Here is a 14836-nt window from a genome sequence, read left to right on the forward strand (position 1 = left end):
TTGTTTTAATTATCTGTTTAAAAAAGACATTTTAATCCAAGATATGAAATCAAATCTTTATACTATATTTCAGAAATGTAAATAACAATTAACTTCTAACGGTTTACTTCAAAATGTTTTTCAAACATATATCATTCAAACGATCTGTACTTTGTCGAATAGATTGCGACAATATTATTCTTCATTTTTATGATTGAGTGTGCCTTGGAAAAAGTTATTCATATATACTTGTTTACCTGTTGCATATGTTACAATGCCCTTTTTTCCGTGAAGAGAAACGGACATCATTTTAGAAGTAAACGTATTCACAGTCGATGTGAAGAAAATTGTATCGGACTGTTTTTCATAGGCGATTCCTGTTGCTCCTATGGCAGCAAATGGCAGTTTGACCAATGTACCGGTATCTATGTCGACTTGGATTATTCTATCGTGAGATAAGTCGGTCAAAAGCATGAAATTGGAGTCAAAGACAGCTAAAATCAAATAAAGAAACATTGTTAGCCGAATAATAGAATTTGTAAACTGAATGTTTATATAAAAATATTTTTACAAATTCTCTGATCTTCCAAAATCTATTTTTATAATGAATTTTGTTTTGTACAAAGAAGCCGTAAATGACGTAAAGAGCTAATACTTTTAATTTACATTGAAGCATTGATTTAAGTTATTAATATGTGACATTTGGCGAACGATAGCTGAAAAGAGTTAATGTATGGTTAATGTATACATGTATCATGATCAATCAAAATGTCAAAGTGATATCCATCTGACATACGTAGAAATAACTTTGTTTGGCATTTTTGGCTGTAATAAATCATTTACAACGTTTATGTATACGTGCAGAAGATACCTCGATCCAACTGTTTATGATGTATTTTTCCTTATTCTTTTCAAAGTAAATATAAAACATACTAATATCACACGATGTCGAGTCGTTTTGTAGTTGAAGACCTAAGTCGCAGGTGCACGTGTGTGTATCTTGCTGGGGTATACATATATCTCCACACTGACCATTCAAGACGTGGCAGGATTCTACAGTTTTGCGAAGAAAAGAAGAAACATGATGTACTACATTTTTCCTTTTAAAAAGAGAAACGTGTAAATATTGATCTGATAGATAATAAAATTGCCACAAATGATTTCGTTCCTTTCTATCCATACTTTATAAAATTATATCATTGTCAGTGTTATAAACTAGGCATGACAAATGATTTTTTTATTAAAGATAATAAAATTGAAACAAGTATCTTTTTTGAGAGTTGATTTTTAATCAACTCTCCTATGCAGTCACTCGGACAAACCGAAAGTGAAACAGTGTTTGGACCTCAGCACAAATCATTGCTCCTGACAAGACTTAGTTCTTGAAATTAATTGATGAATTCGATGTAATGTATGCTAAAGCATTGTTTTTCAAGGAAACTTATTTACAAATACCTTATAATTATAGGCAGATTTTAAATGATACGAACAATTTAAATATTTTTGTAGTCGTATGTATTCCTACGCCAGAGTTCAATATAGTCTCGTTCAACTCGACGCTCGGCTGTCTCCGTAAACCCTTGTCGGAGATTTACGGTGTTAGCCGAGCGTTTGGTTGAACGAGACTAGAGTTCAATATTGCTTGGATCCATACATTTTTCGAGAAATATTTCTACCACTGATACATAGTTTGATTGAATTAATTTTATCTTTAAATATTATTTAACATGATTCATATGGAGGTTTCTCAACATTCTAGTCGAAAAAGTTCTAAAATTCATATTATAAAAATATGCGTAATTCAAATTAGAAACTACGTATACATGTACTTGGCATGCAAAATAACATATCATTGATTTTAAAATAAATAAACATCGACAAAATCAACTCCCGTCAGTTCTTCAGTACTTTGATTTAATATAGCAAACAACAATAGTGTGGATTCAATTTTTATTCGTGGGGGTCAATGTTTGTGGGGAGCAAAAATTGTCTTAATCCTAGAGACGTAATTTCGTTGGTAGTTTTATCAGGATAATCTTATTGAATATCAAACAAATGATTGCATATACGTTCTGGGGATGTAATTCATGGACAAGGATTACTCATGAAAATCAAGAACATGGTCCCCCACGAACAATTGTGATTCCACATTATATTCTATTGCAATTCTGTTCGTTTTAACGTGCCTTCACAAAGAAATTTTTATAAAGAATACCTGCTCTGGAGTTTTGTAAATAGGGATCATACACCACTAAATTGGACATATTTTGTAGAACCTCCGACATGTCTAACGATTTATAGAATATGTTCGTACTCTTCAATCCATAGTAAAGTTCCTTTGCAGTTATCCAAACAAAGTATTCCTAATGCAACGAAAATACATAGTATGTATTGCAGGTCGTGTTTAAGCAAGTGTATCGACATGCATAGAAAAATAAAACCGCGTACATATTAAATGATAAATGTAAACCTACCTTAAAGGATATTAATTTCTGGGCATCTGTAGCAAGACTGTGTGTCACGATATCAGACCCATTATTTAAACAACTTTTAATCAATGATCCATCCAACCAATATAACCTGTTGACAATAAAGATAATTCAACATGCCATTAAAACAGCAATGTACAACAATATACAGGTATTCATCAAAATGCTTCAAATTCAACTTTTTATAAGGTTTTGTTATGGTTTTAATTTATTATTTAATGCATTTTAAGTTAATATATACACCCTTCAAATTTTATATATTTTTTTCTAAGATCAAAATTTAATATATTTTGATCATCTGATAATTAAAAAACAGCTGTACGCATTGTATTATGTCCCATCAAATAAAGATGCTTCAGGTTCAATGGGTCAGTTGATTGAAATATTTTAATTTACCTGTTGTCCGTTACGTCATAATAAATGGCTTTAGGGAATGCCAATTCAGCTGATGTAATTAAAGTTCGCGGCGACGATTTATTCCAGCTTCCGGTTTTAATCAAAGATGGTGGTGTTCCAGAAATCCAAAAAAGTGTCCTGAAATTTTACACTGAGCGTTTACAGATTTTAAATTTTAGTAAAGCATACAGAAAAAAATGCATCTATAGCAAAATATTATTTTATATTAGAAAAGGTAACTTTATAAAAAGAAAACAGAAGTCATGTGTTTTTCATTTTACACTTTTTCTGCTTTTTTTCTTGAGAGTAAAAATCATTTATCGCTATACAGGACTACACTTAGCTATTATTTTATTAGTTTGTTACAATAAATTTCCTTTGAAATAGTAAACATGTGGTTTTTTTAAATGAATTATATGATATTCTAGCTCACATACCCTGTGTTTGGGTCAACTGTAAACGATTCTTCAGAGAAAAGACTTGAATAAATAGTGGAAAGATTTCCTGAACTAAGGTTGAATGAGACCAATTCAAACGATTCAACATCGATCCATCCCAGAAGATTCAAATGCCAGTCCAAAACCAAATCTATATAAAAATTGATTGAATAGACGTATAAATAGATCTTCAGTAGGAAAATGTGACTCTATAAGGAATATATTGGTAAACTGTTATATTAATCTCCAATGTATAAAAAATTTCCTGATAACAATCTGGTTGCTTTATAGAGATGTAATCATAAAATTAACTAAAATACATATAACAATTTTGCTCTTGCAACTTTAATAAACTACTTATATAAACTATTTTAAAAGTTTTTGAATGTGTTGCATCAAATAAAAACGCTACCCTTTCCAGTGCCAATATTTGTAAGAGTATGAATTTTCTTCGTCTTAATATCCAATTGTTTCAGGACTCTGTTTTTGCTGTCTATGTAGTATATACGCTCATTCGTGGCATCCACGATGAAAGATTGAATATAAGCAGATGGGTCATCAAGTCTTTGTGTTACGTCCAAGTCATTCGAATTCAAATTTAAGATATCTATCATTACAAAGGCACTTCGGCTGCTAATAACAAAACCTTTACTGTAGACTAAAGATTTGCCTACAAATATACAATTTAAGTGTTATTATAAGGGAAGAATATGAAAAGGCTAGAAGAAGAAAACAATTATGTTCCGTCAAACGGCATAAACTTTAAAAACAAAATAATATTAATATTTCAGAAATGGTTTTGATTGAAAAATGTAATGCTTTATTTGATTTAATGCATATGAAAACATTACTATTGCAGGAGATGCCGTCCAGTGCCAGATCAAATTCCTCGTAACATAAACAGGATGGACCGGCGGGAGTGTTCACACAGATCTGTTCACATTGTTTTGAAGAACATGGATCTATTAAAGTAAAAAATAAATAATCGATATAAAACGCAACAATCTATTGGTCAATGATAAGGAATTATCATATTAACAATAACAAGATAAACTCTTGAAATAAATATTGTTGTTTTCCTGATCAATAATGTATACAATGTGTTTCTTCTAGAAATATAACTCGCTTTTTTACAAAAGCCAAACATTATGAAATTTTACATTTACAATATAACGCGTAATATTTTAAACTATGTCCACCTACTAGAAAAATTTTGTAGATTTTCTGAATCATAGACAGTCACTGTCCAAGGTGTTCCAAGAGTGAAATCCATACTGTACATCATTTTTCCTGATGACGAGTTAAATCCTCGGACTTGTTTTTTGGGAATTCCAACTGTGTATATAGCACTCTGTATAAAACAATTAGGAATCTTAAATTAATTTCAAGAAAAGTTAAAACCAAAAAATTTAAATATAAATTCAGTATCCCTGTACCTCGTAATATTGTATAGCGTTGATGGTAGCGAGGTTCGTTCTACGTATTACTCTTCTGTTGGATCCATCGTAATCACAGACCTCGATGGTGTCTCGGACTGTGTCGGCAAAGTAAATCATCTTGTTGTCAGGGTCAATAGACAAGGTAGGTACATATATCAAGCCTTTGTACACAATTACTGTTGTATTATCACCGTTAAGTGAAGCTCTAGTGATGCGACAATTTGGGTTTTTATCCGAAAAGAACATATATCTGGATGAGAGAAAAACGATTACATAATAAAAACATATTCAAAATATATCTATTTTAAAATCATTTGAAACACGCTATTTCATTCCCAAACTTCATCATGCTATCTTTCTTGATACTGTTATAATAGATTGTGCAAAAGAACACATAAATCTGCTTGACGTTATGTATAAATCTTGTAAAAAAAACTTATTATTTTAGAGGACACCTCGTCCAAATTTATTTTAAAACAAAATTAATTTAGTGGCTAAAGAGTTTATAATTATGACACATAAACTTGTGTTGAGCAGTTTACATATTTTTTTAACATTACATTTATATAGCGAAATATAATATATACTAAAATTGTATTAACTAGCTTGCTATTAAAGTCATTACTATATGAACCGCAAGTAAAAAGAGTGCTAGTACCTACCCATCTAAAGGATCCAGAATAAGCCCCTCGGGTCGTCGTATGTTGTCCTGCACCACGACCTTATACATATGTGGCACATGGGTGTAGGCGGGTTTCATAGCAATCCAATTTAAAAGCGAGTCACACCAAAATAGGTTGTTCGAAAGGAAATCGAATGCTATTTCTCCTACATCATTCGACTTTCCATTAAACTCGATCGATGTAAGATAATTGTTACTATTTGAAAGACTGTAGTTGTGAATTGAAGAGATGGTATTGCCAGACGCTTGAAAAACAACTCCTGATTTCGGGTCAACAGCTATGCTTCGAACACCAAAGTCAGTAGAAAATATTGTGTAATTTAGCGCTTCATCACTTGATTGGGTTATTTTGGTAAGAGTTACCAAAGATGGAGGACTATCAACTCCATATATGATACCCTTTTCTTTTGTAACAGCTGTATAAAAATAATTTTGAATTTGATAAGACATACTATGAAATCAAAATTTCATGGCATGTTTTAAACTTCCATGCATTTGATTAATGTAGTAGATATCTCAATTGGTTTATGCATGGTCATCTTTTACAACAAAAAGTTTTATTTGAACAAAAATTAAAACATTCTGGTTTTTATTTATTTTATTTTATTTTTTTGAAAATTATCATGTAAATTAGTATAACGTTTTGTCCCGAGTACCAACTCGATTAAATACTCGCATATGAATGACGTCATATAAAAATTATATGCCGTTGAATGAATATATCTCAAATAGAATATTATTGTTACATTTTACCTTGTGCTAATAATTGACACAGGCAATCGGAAATTGTCCAAATTAATTAGGCTATGCTAGTCGTGTAATGAGACCAATATTGACAACAGCTTTCCTAATCTGTACACTAGTTAATTGATCAAAACTTTAAAACTAGAAAAAATGCTTTATAATAAAAACAAACTTGCCTTCACAAAACTTCAATGATAAAAACAATTCCAGAATGGCAAAGAAAATGTAAGCTATCATTATCGCCGCTTCAAAAGAGGATTTAAAAAGGATTAACACATTATTTTTACAGAATATAAACTTAAATGGAAAGTATATCTTAAATTTATTTTTTGGTTTGCTCTATCGGAGCTTAACAAATGCGTCACTTAGACATCATAAAATAAATAAAAATCATTAAGTTAAATGGAAGTTTCTGTGATTTACCGCATTCTTATAAAAATGCTAAAGTACATTTTTAACAACATCTTTAACCAATTTTTTGAACCCAGTTCTGTGACATACACTTTTCTCCCACAAAGAGTTTCCTATTGGAAAACAAGCCCATATAAGCATCAACACCCCACGCCACCTTCTGAAAAATGAAGAATTGTTTCGGCCAAATTTTCAACCTTCAGATAGCCGTCCCTGTTTAGAATATCAGAACGCTCTCATCAATTTTTAGGTCACCTGAGTAAACTATTGTTATCCGTTTTCGTCCGTTGTCGTGCGTCGTCCGTCGTGTGTTAACAATTTTAAATTTTTAACTTCTTCTTAAAATCTACAAGTTCAATTGTTACCATTTTTCATGTGAGGCATCTCTATGGTAAGAGGAATCTAAATTGTGAAATACATGGCTCTACCACCCCCTGGGCACAAAAGCTGGGGCCAAATATTAAAAAAAGCCAAATTTTCAAAAACCTTTTTCTCTAATCCCACACATGTGAGGAAAAAACTGGTTGCATGGTTATGATGTCCATGAAGCCCTCTACCAAAATTGTGAAATTCATGGCCCCTTGGTCAGGGGTTCGGGCTCTGGGGTGGGGCCAATATGGCCATTTTAGTAAAAATGTATTGAGTCTTAGAAAATCTTCTTCTCTACTCAGATATACATTAGTTAAAAACTAAATGCATGATAATGATGTCCATGAAGCCCTCTACCAAAATTGTGAAATTCATGACCCCTGTGTCAGAGGTTTAGGCTCTAGGGTGGGACCAATATGGCCATATAGTTAAATGTAATGAATCTTAGAAAATCTTCTTCTCTGCTCCCATATACATTTGTTAAAAACTAATTGCATGATAATGATGCCCATGAAACCCTCTACCATAATTCATGACCCCTGTGTCAGGGGCTCGGGCTCTAGGGTGGGACCAATGTGGCCATATAGTCAAAATGTATGAAATCTTAAAAAATCTTCTTCTTTACTTCCAAACATGTGGTCAAAAAACTGAATACATTGTTATAATGTACACTAACTCCTCTACCTAAATTGATTTCATGGCCCCTTGGTCAGGGGTTCAGGACATGGGGGGATATAGCAATATAGTGTTAATGCATATAATGTTTTAAATTCTTCATATTCTCTATTATCACACATCTGAATGAAAAACTGACTTCATAATTATGTTTACCAGGAAGTCCTCTACTAACATTATAAATTTCATGTCCCCTTGAGTATAGATTTGACTCTAGGGCAGGGCCAAAATGGATGTATAAGTGTTGATGCATATAATGTTAAAAAATTATCTTCTTTACTCCCACACACCTGAAAGGAAAACTAAATTCATGATTTTGTAAACCAGATCTTTAAGTTTATCACCAAAATTATAGGTTTCATAGTTCTTTTTGAAAGATTTCAAGCAGGGAGGTGGTCGTCATTACAAATATAATTTTTCTACTCGAGAATGAAACCCAATTAAATGAATAATTGAGACTCCTCGACAAGTTTGTGTATGGGTTATATGCTACTCAGGTGACCGTTAAGACCTTTAGGAACCTTTTTTAAATCGTGTGCTTGTGCTAGTTCTTCGTTTTTTATGACACCTGCAGATACTGTAGTTAATTGTCTAAAAAATATACTGCAAATAAGTAAATGTATGTGTCGGTAGCTAAATGATCAATTTCCTTCAACAATACCAAAACTAGAAGTTTACTTCTATAACTAGATCCCACCCATTAATCAATTTCACAAAAGAAAATTCCCAATGTAAAAAAACCCAGACATTTCTGATAAACAAAAAAGTATTCCGTTTTATATGCGAACATTATCAGAGGTGACGTTGTGCTGAAATAATTGCTCACTTTGAAGTACTTCCATGAATAATACTTTTTGCTTCTTAGTTTTATTTTGACTGTTTAATCTGAATTATCGTTTAACGGACCCTACAAAATATGTTCAAAACCTAATAAATCTTTAAAGGATAAAGCCCAATCAAATAAAAATAACATTGAAATGTTCATCATTTTCTTTTAAAAGGGCCTTCGGCACGAAAAAGTAGTTTCCTTCATTATGAATTCTGAATTAATTTTTTCATAAATGTTGAGAACAAATAAAATAGTGATATTTCTGTGCTGATTAAATAAATAAAAGCACACTCATCTTCAATATCATGACCATGTGCACAATAAAAACAAAAGGAGAAGATTGAGATGCTTTAAAGGGACATGGTCACGATTTTGGTCAAAAATTATTTTTTTGATTTTAATGTTTACAATGCTTCAGTAGGGCTTTTTAAATAGGCAACCAAAATTTGATTGTCATTTGTTGAGTTATAAGCGAGTTACAAAGCTTACACTTCTTCTCTATGTAAACAAGGCGATTGTTTACATTTTGAATGTTGAAGTAAAACATTCCAGTTTTAGACCTCAAATGAATATGTTAATCGTTAGTAACTGTTCATTTATGCTTAAAATGAATAAAAAGATAGACAAATCAGCTTGAAAAAGATTTTTTAATGGTATATTGAATCTATGTAAACAAAAACAGGGCACGAGCCTTGTTTACATGACGAAGAATTGTGAGCCCTGTATATTGCTTAAAACTCATCGACTGGCATCTATATTTCATTTGATCATTAGAAATGCATTCCTAAAGCATTGTAAATAATAAATACAGAAAAATAAAATTTGACCAAAATCGTGACCATGCCCCTTTAAATATATAACAAAACAATTTACCTATAAATCAATGAAACTTCATTCATTTTCATGGGGGGATATCTAAATTTTTGGAAAGATATCAAGCAAATCATCAGAATTATTTGTCTCAAATGAGTCTTTGGATGGGGAATTGGCCTTTAAAAAATAATGAATGGAATTACAATTACATGTAATTGGAAATTTTGCTAATTACACATTACTTTTAAGTACATCATTGGTTTAATTAATTAAAGTCAACCGTTCCATATTACCATTTCCCCATCCCTGTCAATGATTTTATATATTTGACGATTATTGTCACAAAATTGGATAAAAAAAAAGTCAACAAAAAATCAACAATATCAATGGTTTATGGGAAAATATAAAAAAGAAGGATACAAGTATCTTGACATATTGTCACAGGCTGCTATGAACAACATTGAAATATCATTATGGCCCAGTAATGATTCAAGAAGTACTTGTACTGTCAAAGTTGAACACGTTGTTGATTTCCGAATAATACTCCCCGTCAAATTCCATGTAACTAAAATATCTCAGCATCATTTCATCTAAATTGTCATATTCACTTGATGACCTCCCGGAGTTGGTAATGTACACATTGTTTTGTTGATGGTAGGTCGAAGATGGGATAGAAGCTGTATCTCTAGACCGACGCTCGGACTCTTCCCCACTCAAACTACAGCGAAACAATGGTTCAAACGAGTTTTATTTTTAGAGCGATCGGCCGCATTTCAACACCGTCGTTAAGAATGTGAACGAAAACTGTTTATAATGTAGTAAATGTTGTTTTTTTTATAGTTTCTTTAGAAGTTTTAGCAGTAGCGCTAGATTGTGTTCTCTTTGTTTTAGCCATGTTATTTTTTTCCTAAAGAAAGGACTAGTTGTCCCAAACATTTGACAATATCTAATGTTCCTGTCGTTGGCCATTTTTAGTGCTTTATATATATTCAGTTTACTTGCTTAGTATCTTTATTAGATCCGACACTTTAAAGATGCGCCTAGTGTTGTTGATTCTATTAAGTGCTTTATATATATGTGTGTGTGTGTGTGTGTGTGTGTGTTAATCCAATGACACCATTATATGAATCACTGCTGTAATGACATTCCTTTTGTTTTGTTTTCGCAGTCTAAAAGTCAACCTTTTGCAGTTCGACATAATTGAACACTACATAAGTATGATACAACATTTGATAATAGAAATATAATTTGAAATCGGATTACATGTACCTCAGGTAAATCAAAAAATAAACTAAATGGCATCAAACTATTTGATACATTCTATACAGAAAAATACGCTACATAAATCTAAGACGTAAATATACATACTGTATCAAGAACACGACTTGAAGAAGATTTCCTTATTTTGATAGTCGCCGATATGATACGGTAAATGGAAATACTGCTCCAATATAAATGACAGTTTCAGATGCAATACAATACTTACTTTTTCCTTTTCATGCAGGACACGATGATGATAATTACTGCGACCAGAGTAAGACTAGCAACTGTTCCCAACCAAGCGATCAGAGAGTTATTAGAGGTCTGGGTGGTAGGAGTCTTGGCTACAAGTATACATAGTTTATCATTGTTTATCTAGAATGAACTAAACAAGTTGTAGACCGCTGCATTCAAATAGTGAATAATTCATATCTATTTCATACAATAATTGTAATTCACGATTCACCACAAATTTATAATTGAATCAGCATTGGCTGTAAATCCCATGTCGTAATCGCATCAATTGTGTAAATACGTAGCTCAGTGTGTTTTGTCTTCTTCGGATAATTTTAACCTGCATTATTTGACTTAAATAACTAGCAAATGTTTTAGGGCAAAACAAAAATATAATCAAGCGTTTCTTATAGCTGATATAACTCAATAACCTTTACACTAAAAAAATTAAAAAGAAATCCTGACTTATTTGACGTTTTCTAAAATATACTTTTTGATTTCAAAAGATAATACGGTCAATTTTCCCACTTTAGTTCAAAATACACAACAACGAATCTCTTAACATACCTATTATAGTCTTAAGGTCTTACTTGTACAAAATTCTGTCGAATTCTGAAGTCTCCATACTCCTTTTTCAGAGCAGACAATATTTTCTGAAAATAATGGGATATAGTTTTCCTTGCAGATAAATTTACAAGCTTCCCCGATTCTTCGAGTACAGCCAAAGTCCAAGACAGCATTCGACACAATAGACGGACATAGTAGCTCTGAAATTAAACGCGATAAACTAGTAATAGTTTTCGGATATTCAAATTTGATAATAGCAGTCCAATGTTGAATAAACACAGAGGAATTCTAACTTATCATTTCTTACATATTTACCTATGCAAAGTGAATCGGGGTCTGGTTCCCATAGACCCAAAGCGTTACATTTCAAGGATATGTTGTTCTATGGAGGCCGTTCTTGCATTCAAATTCACATGTTTGTCCGGAATATGCCCCACAGTCCAGTAACTGTAAATTTGTCAGGGATGTTGGACAGACGGAAACTGAGAATTAAATATTTATATTATTTATATGATGCTTCTGTATGCATTTATAAAAAAAATACAAACTGGCTTTCCTCTTGTTCATCAAAAACATTTGTTTACCCCCTTCGCAAGTTTTCTGATCTGAAAGAAGTTCTGTGTTGTCTTGACAACCACACGTTCTTCCGGTGGGTGTTGGAAAACAGAACGTGCTACAAAGTCCATTATTTCTCGAACACAGAGGATTTACTACAAAATTGTAAATAAATCATTTGAGTAATGTATATGATTTCTTTTAATTTAATATTTACATATTTAATCATATAAAATGTATGAGATTTTTAATTCCATTTTAATTCGTTTAAATGAAGTTGACGAACGTTGATGTAAGCAGTAGTGATGGAATCCGTGTCCATGATCAATTATTAATCGCTGCCTAAAGCTAGTAAATAAAAATGGTCAAAACTGTGTCCATGATCAACTATAACTCGCTTTCTACAGATTTTAAGCAATAATGATTAAAAGTCCACGGTCATTGATTACTCGATGTCTGCAACTTGTAAGCAGCAATGATTCAAGCTGTGTTCATGATAAATGACACTCGCTGTCTACGGCTTGTAGGGAACAATGATCAAAACTGTCTCCATGGTCAAAAAACACTCGCTGACTTCAGCTTGTAAGCATCAATTATCAAAGCTGTGTCAATGATTTTTAGCTATATACCGGCTCTAAGCAGATAATTACTAACAAAATTGAGTTTTGATAACTAGTTGATGACATACATGTACTTATGAATTATGTTAAGGCTCATCAAAATGAAAAAAATAGAGCATTTTGAACCATAAATCTTTAAAATGCTTTAGCAAGACCTAATTAGCCATTCAAATTTATTCCAAGTACCCTGGTATTTCAAAAATCTCAAATGATATGAAAAGTGCTCATTCTAACAGGGATATTACCGTCAATAGTGTAATTGTTTGAATAAACTTGAAGTCCAACTAAGACATTGAGTTCGGGATAACTATCCATGAATTTGGTTCTTCTTTCTGAGGTCTTATCTACCTTCATTATTCGTCTGTAAAAGAAAGTAAAATAATAATGTATAAAAAGGTGACAAAGTATTATCATAATTATGCAGTCATACAACCTACATCTTTTATATGAACCTAATGAGTAAATCGTTTCAATAAAATTTACACATTTAACTCTCAAGATATGCACATGACAACTGAATTAATCCTTATGACTTGTATTTTCCGTAGATTTCGCTCAATATCAAACTCATATACATTACATAAAAGTTATATAAGATATAAAACATATGTTTTATATAAACGTTTTGGGGTGTGTATTGTATTTAAAACATTTTTCCTTGAGGTCACAATACATTCATATAGAATATAGACCAATAAACAAATTGAAAAAATCCTTTTTAAAGGATCTTTAAGGTATTGCTATTTTTCTAAAATCATTTAAACCTTAACAAACGGTTGATGTTGACAACCAATTGCAGAAATCATACATAGTAGTCTGCAGAATTTCGTTGTTTTAAGATCACATTGATATCACAGTGATAAGAAAAAAAAAAAAACCTTACTGACGATTATATCCTGTGTAATATATAAACTGTTCATCTATAGCGATACTCCTAAGATGAGCATACTTGTCGTTATATACAACTCTCCTATCCCCACCGTTTAAATCCGAGGACTCTACGATTTCGTTAAAACCGTCAGTCCAGTACAGCCTTTCCGCTTAAGAAAAAAATATTCGACTTAAATAAAATTAGAGTTCATAAATTATTCAAGGTTTGAAATAAAAATAATTGATTATTTACCAGTAAAATCTATAGCTACACCATTTGGCCAGCGAATTTTATTTGTGATAATATATTTCTTAGATGTTCCATCCATGAAAGCTTTACCAATACGTTCCACTTCAACTTCTGTCCAGAAAATCAATCTGAAGGTAATTGAAGTATTAACAATTGCACAGAATAGATAAAACACACAAGAATTCTAGTTTTTTTGTATTTGTATGCATTGAACAAGCAAGCACCGGGAATTTTAATAGAAATATGATAGTGTAGATGGTACAGTCATCCACTAAAAGTATTCGTAAAAATATGAAAATGTCCGCCATATACAAACAAAAACAATATTGTTTTAAACAAGAACATTTATTATCAGCTCTCTGAAAACTGAAATCTCCAAGTTCTTTCACAATTTTCATGTGAATCTACATGTATACGTCATTTTATGTCATATCGTTGTCGTCTGTAAATTTTGAGAAAACCACCACGTTAAGAAAGATATGTCGAAAGGGAAATAGTTGACAAACGATCGGAAATCAAGCATATCTGCTCGCTCTTTATGACTTAATGATGCCAGTCAAACAAGAATAGAATTCCTGGGTCCCCCGCCGGTCAAGCAGTATACTAGTATCGAGTCTATCGACCAAGGCTGATTTTCGAACTTGACCAAGGTAATAGTGGTATTAACATTTGGTATAAATTTAATAAAAATCCGTCAAAATTTGTAGGCATGAGAGCGCTTACAAAAAAGTGTGACGGACGGACACACGGACACACGGACGGACGCCCGGCATTTCTATGTCCCCGCTCCGCGTTGCGGCGGGGGACAAAAAGATCAACATTGCCAGAATGTCGGGCTTTAAGCAAAGTACCGTTACAGCTTTCTTTAGCGGTATTCTCAGCGAAATAGATACAAACATTTACCAAGACGGCAAAAGAAATTTAGGATGAGAGAGATAAGGATATTTTCGAGGACTACAAGGAGGCATTGTATGAAGACTTTGGATAAATAAACGGACTTATCTTATAACGAGATATATTGTACTTTCACGCAACAAGCAATTTAAAGGAAATGATTACTACATAATTCAGGATGCTAATGCACCTGTACATAGGGCTGGAATTGTCCAAGACTTCGCAGAAATTATTAACAAATAGACTGGCCAGCCAAGGGACCACACCTCAAAATAATTAAAAACTATTTTTCGCTATTCAAAAAAGAACTTCAAAACGACCTA

General features: G+C 32.2%; 1 protein-coding gene across 1 annotated transcript in view; it reads right to left on the reverse strand.

The window, feature by feature from the left end:
* The window catches only part of LOC128155451 (low-density lipoprotein receptor-related protein 2-like), a 47347-nt gene that overhangs the window by 21568 nt on the left and 10943 nt on the right, over positions 1–14836 (reverse strand). The window contains 17 exon segments of the mRNA XM_052817154.1: positions 237–473; positions 913–1032; positions 2195–2342; positions 2454–2559; positions 3302–3452; positions 4153–4263; positions 4505–4652; positions 4738–4990; positions 5403–5838; positions 9764–9981; positions 10750–10867; positions 11640–11708; positions 11711–11806; positions 11909–12034; positions 12745–12860; positions 13383–13539; positions 13623–13747. Of these exon segments, the coding sequence (XP_052673114.1) occupies positions 237–473; positions 913–1032; positions 2195–2342; positions 2454–2559; positions 3302–3452; positions 4153–4263; positions 4505–4652; positions 4738–4990; positions 5403–5838; positions 9764–9981; positions 10750–10867; positions 11640–11708; positions 11711–11806; positions 11909–12034; positions 12745–12860; positions 13383–13539; positions 13623–13747 (2735 nt within the window).

This window comes from Crassostrea angulata, chromosome 7 (genome assembly GCF_025612915.1).
Source record: "Crassostrea angulata isolate pt1a10 chromosome 7, ASM2561291v2, whole genome shotgun sequence".
In the NCBI taxonomy this organism is placed as follows: Eukaryota; Metazoa; Mollusca; class Bivalvia; order Ostreida; family Ostreidae; genus Magallana; species Magallana angulata.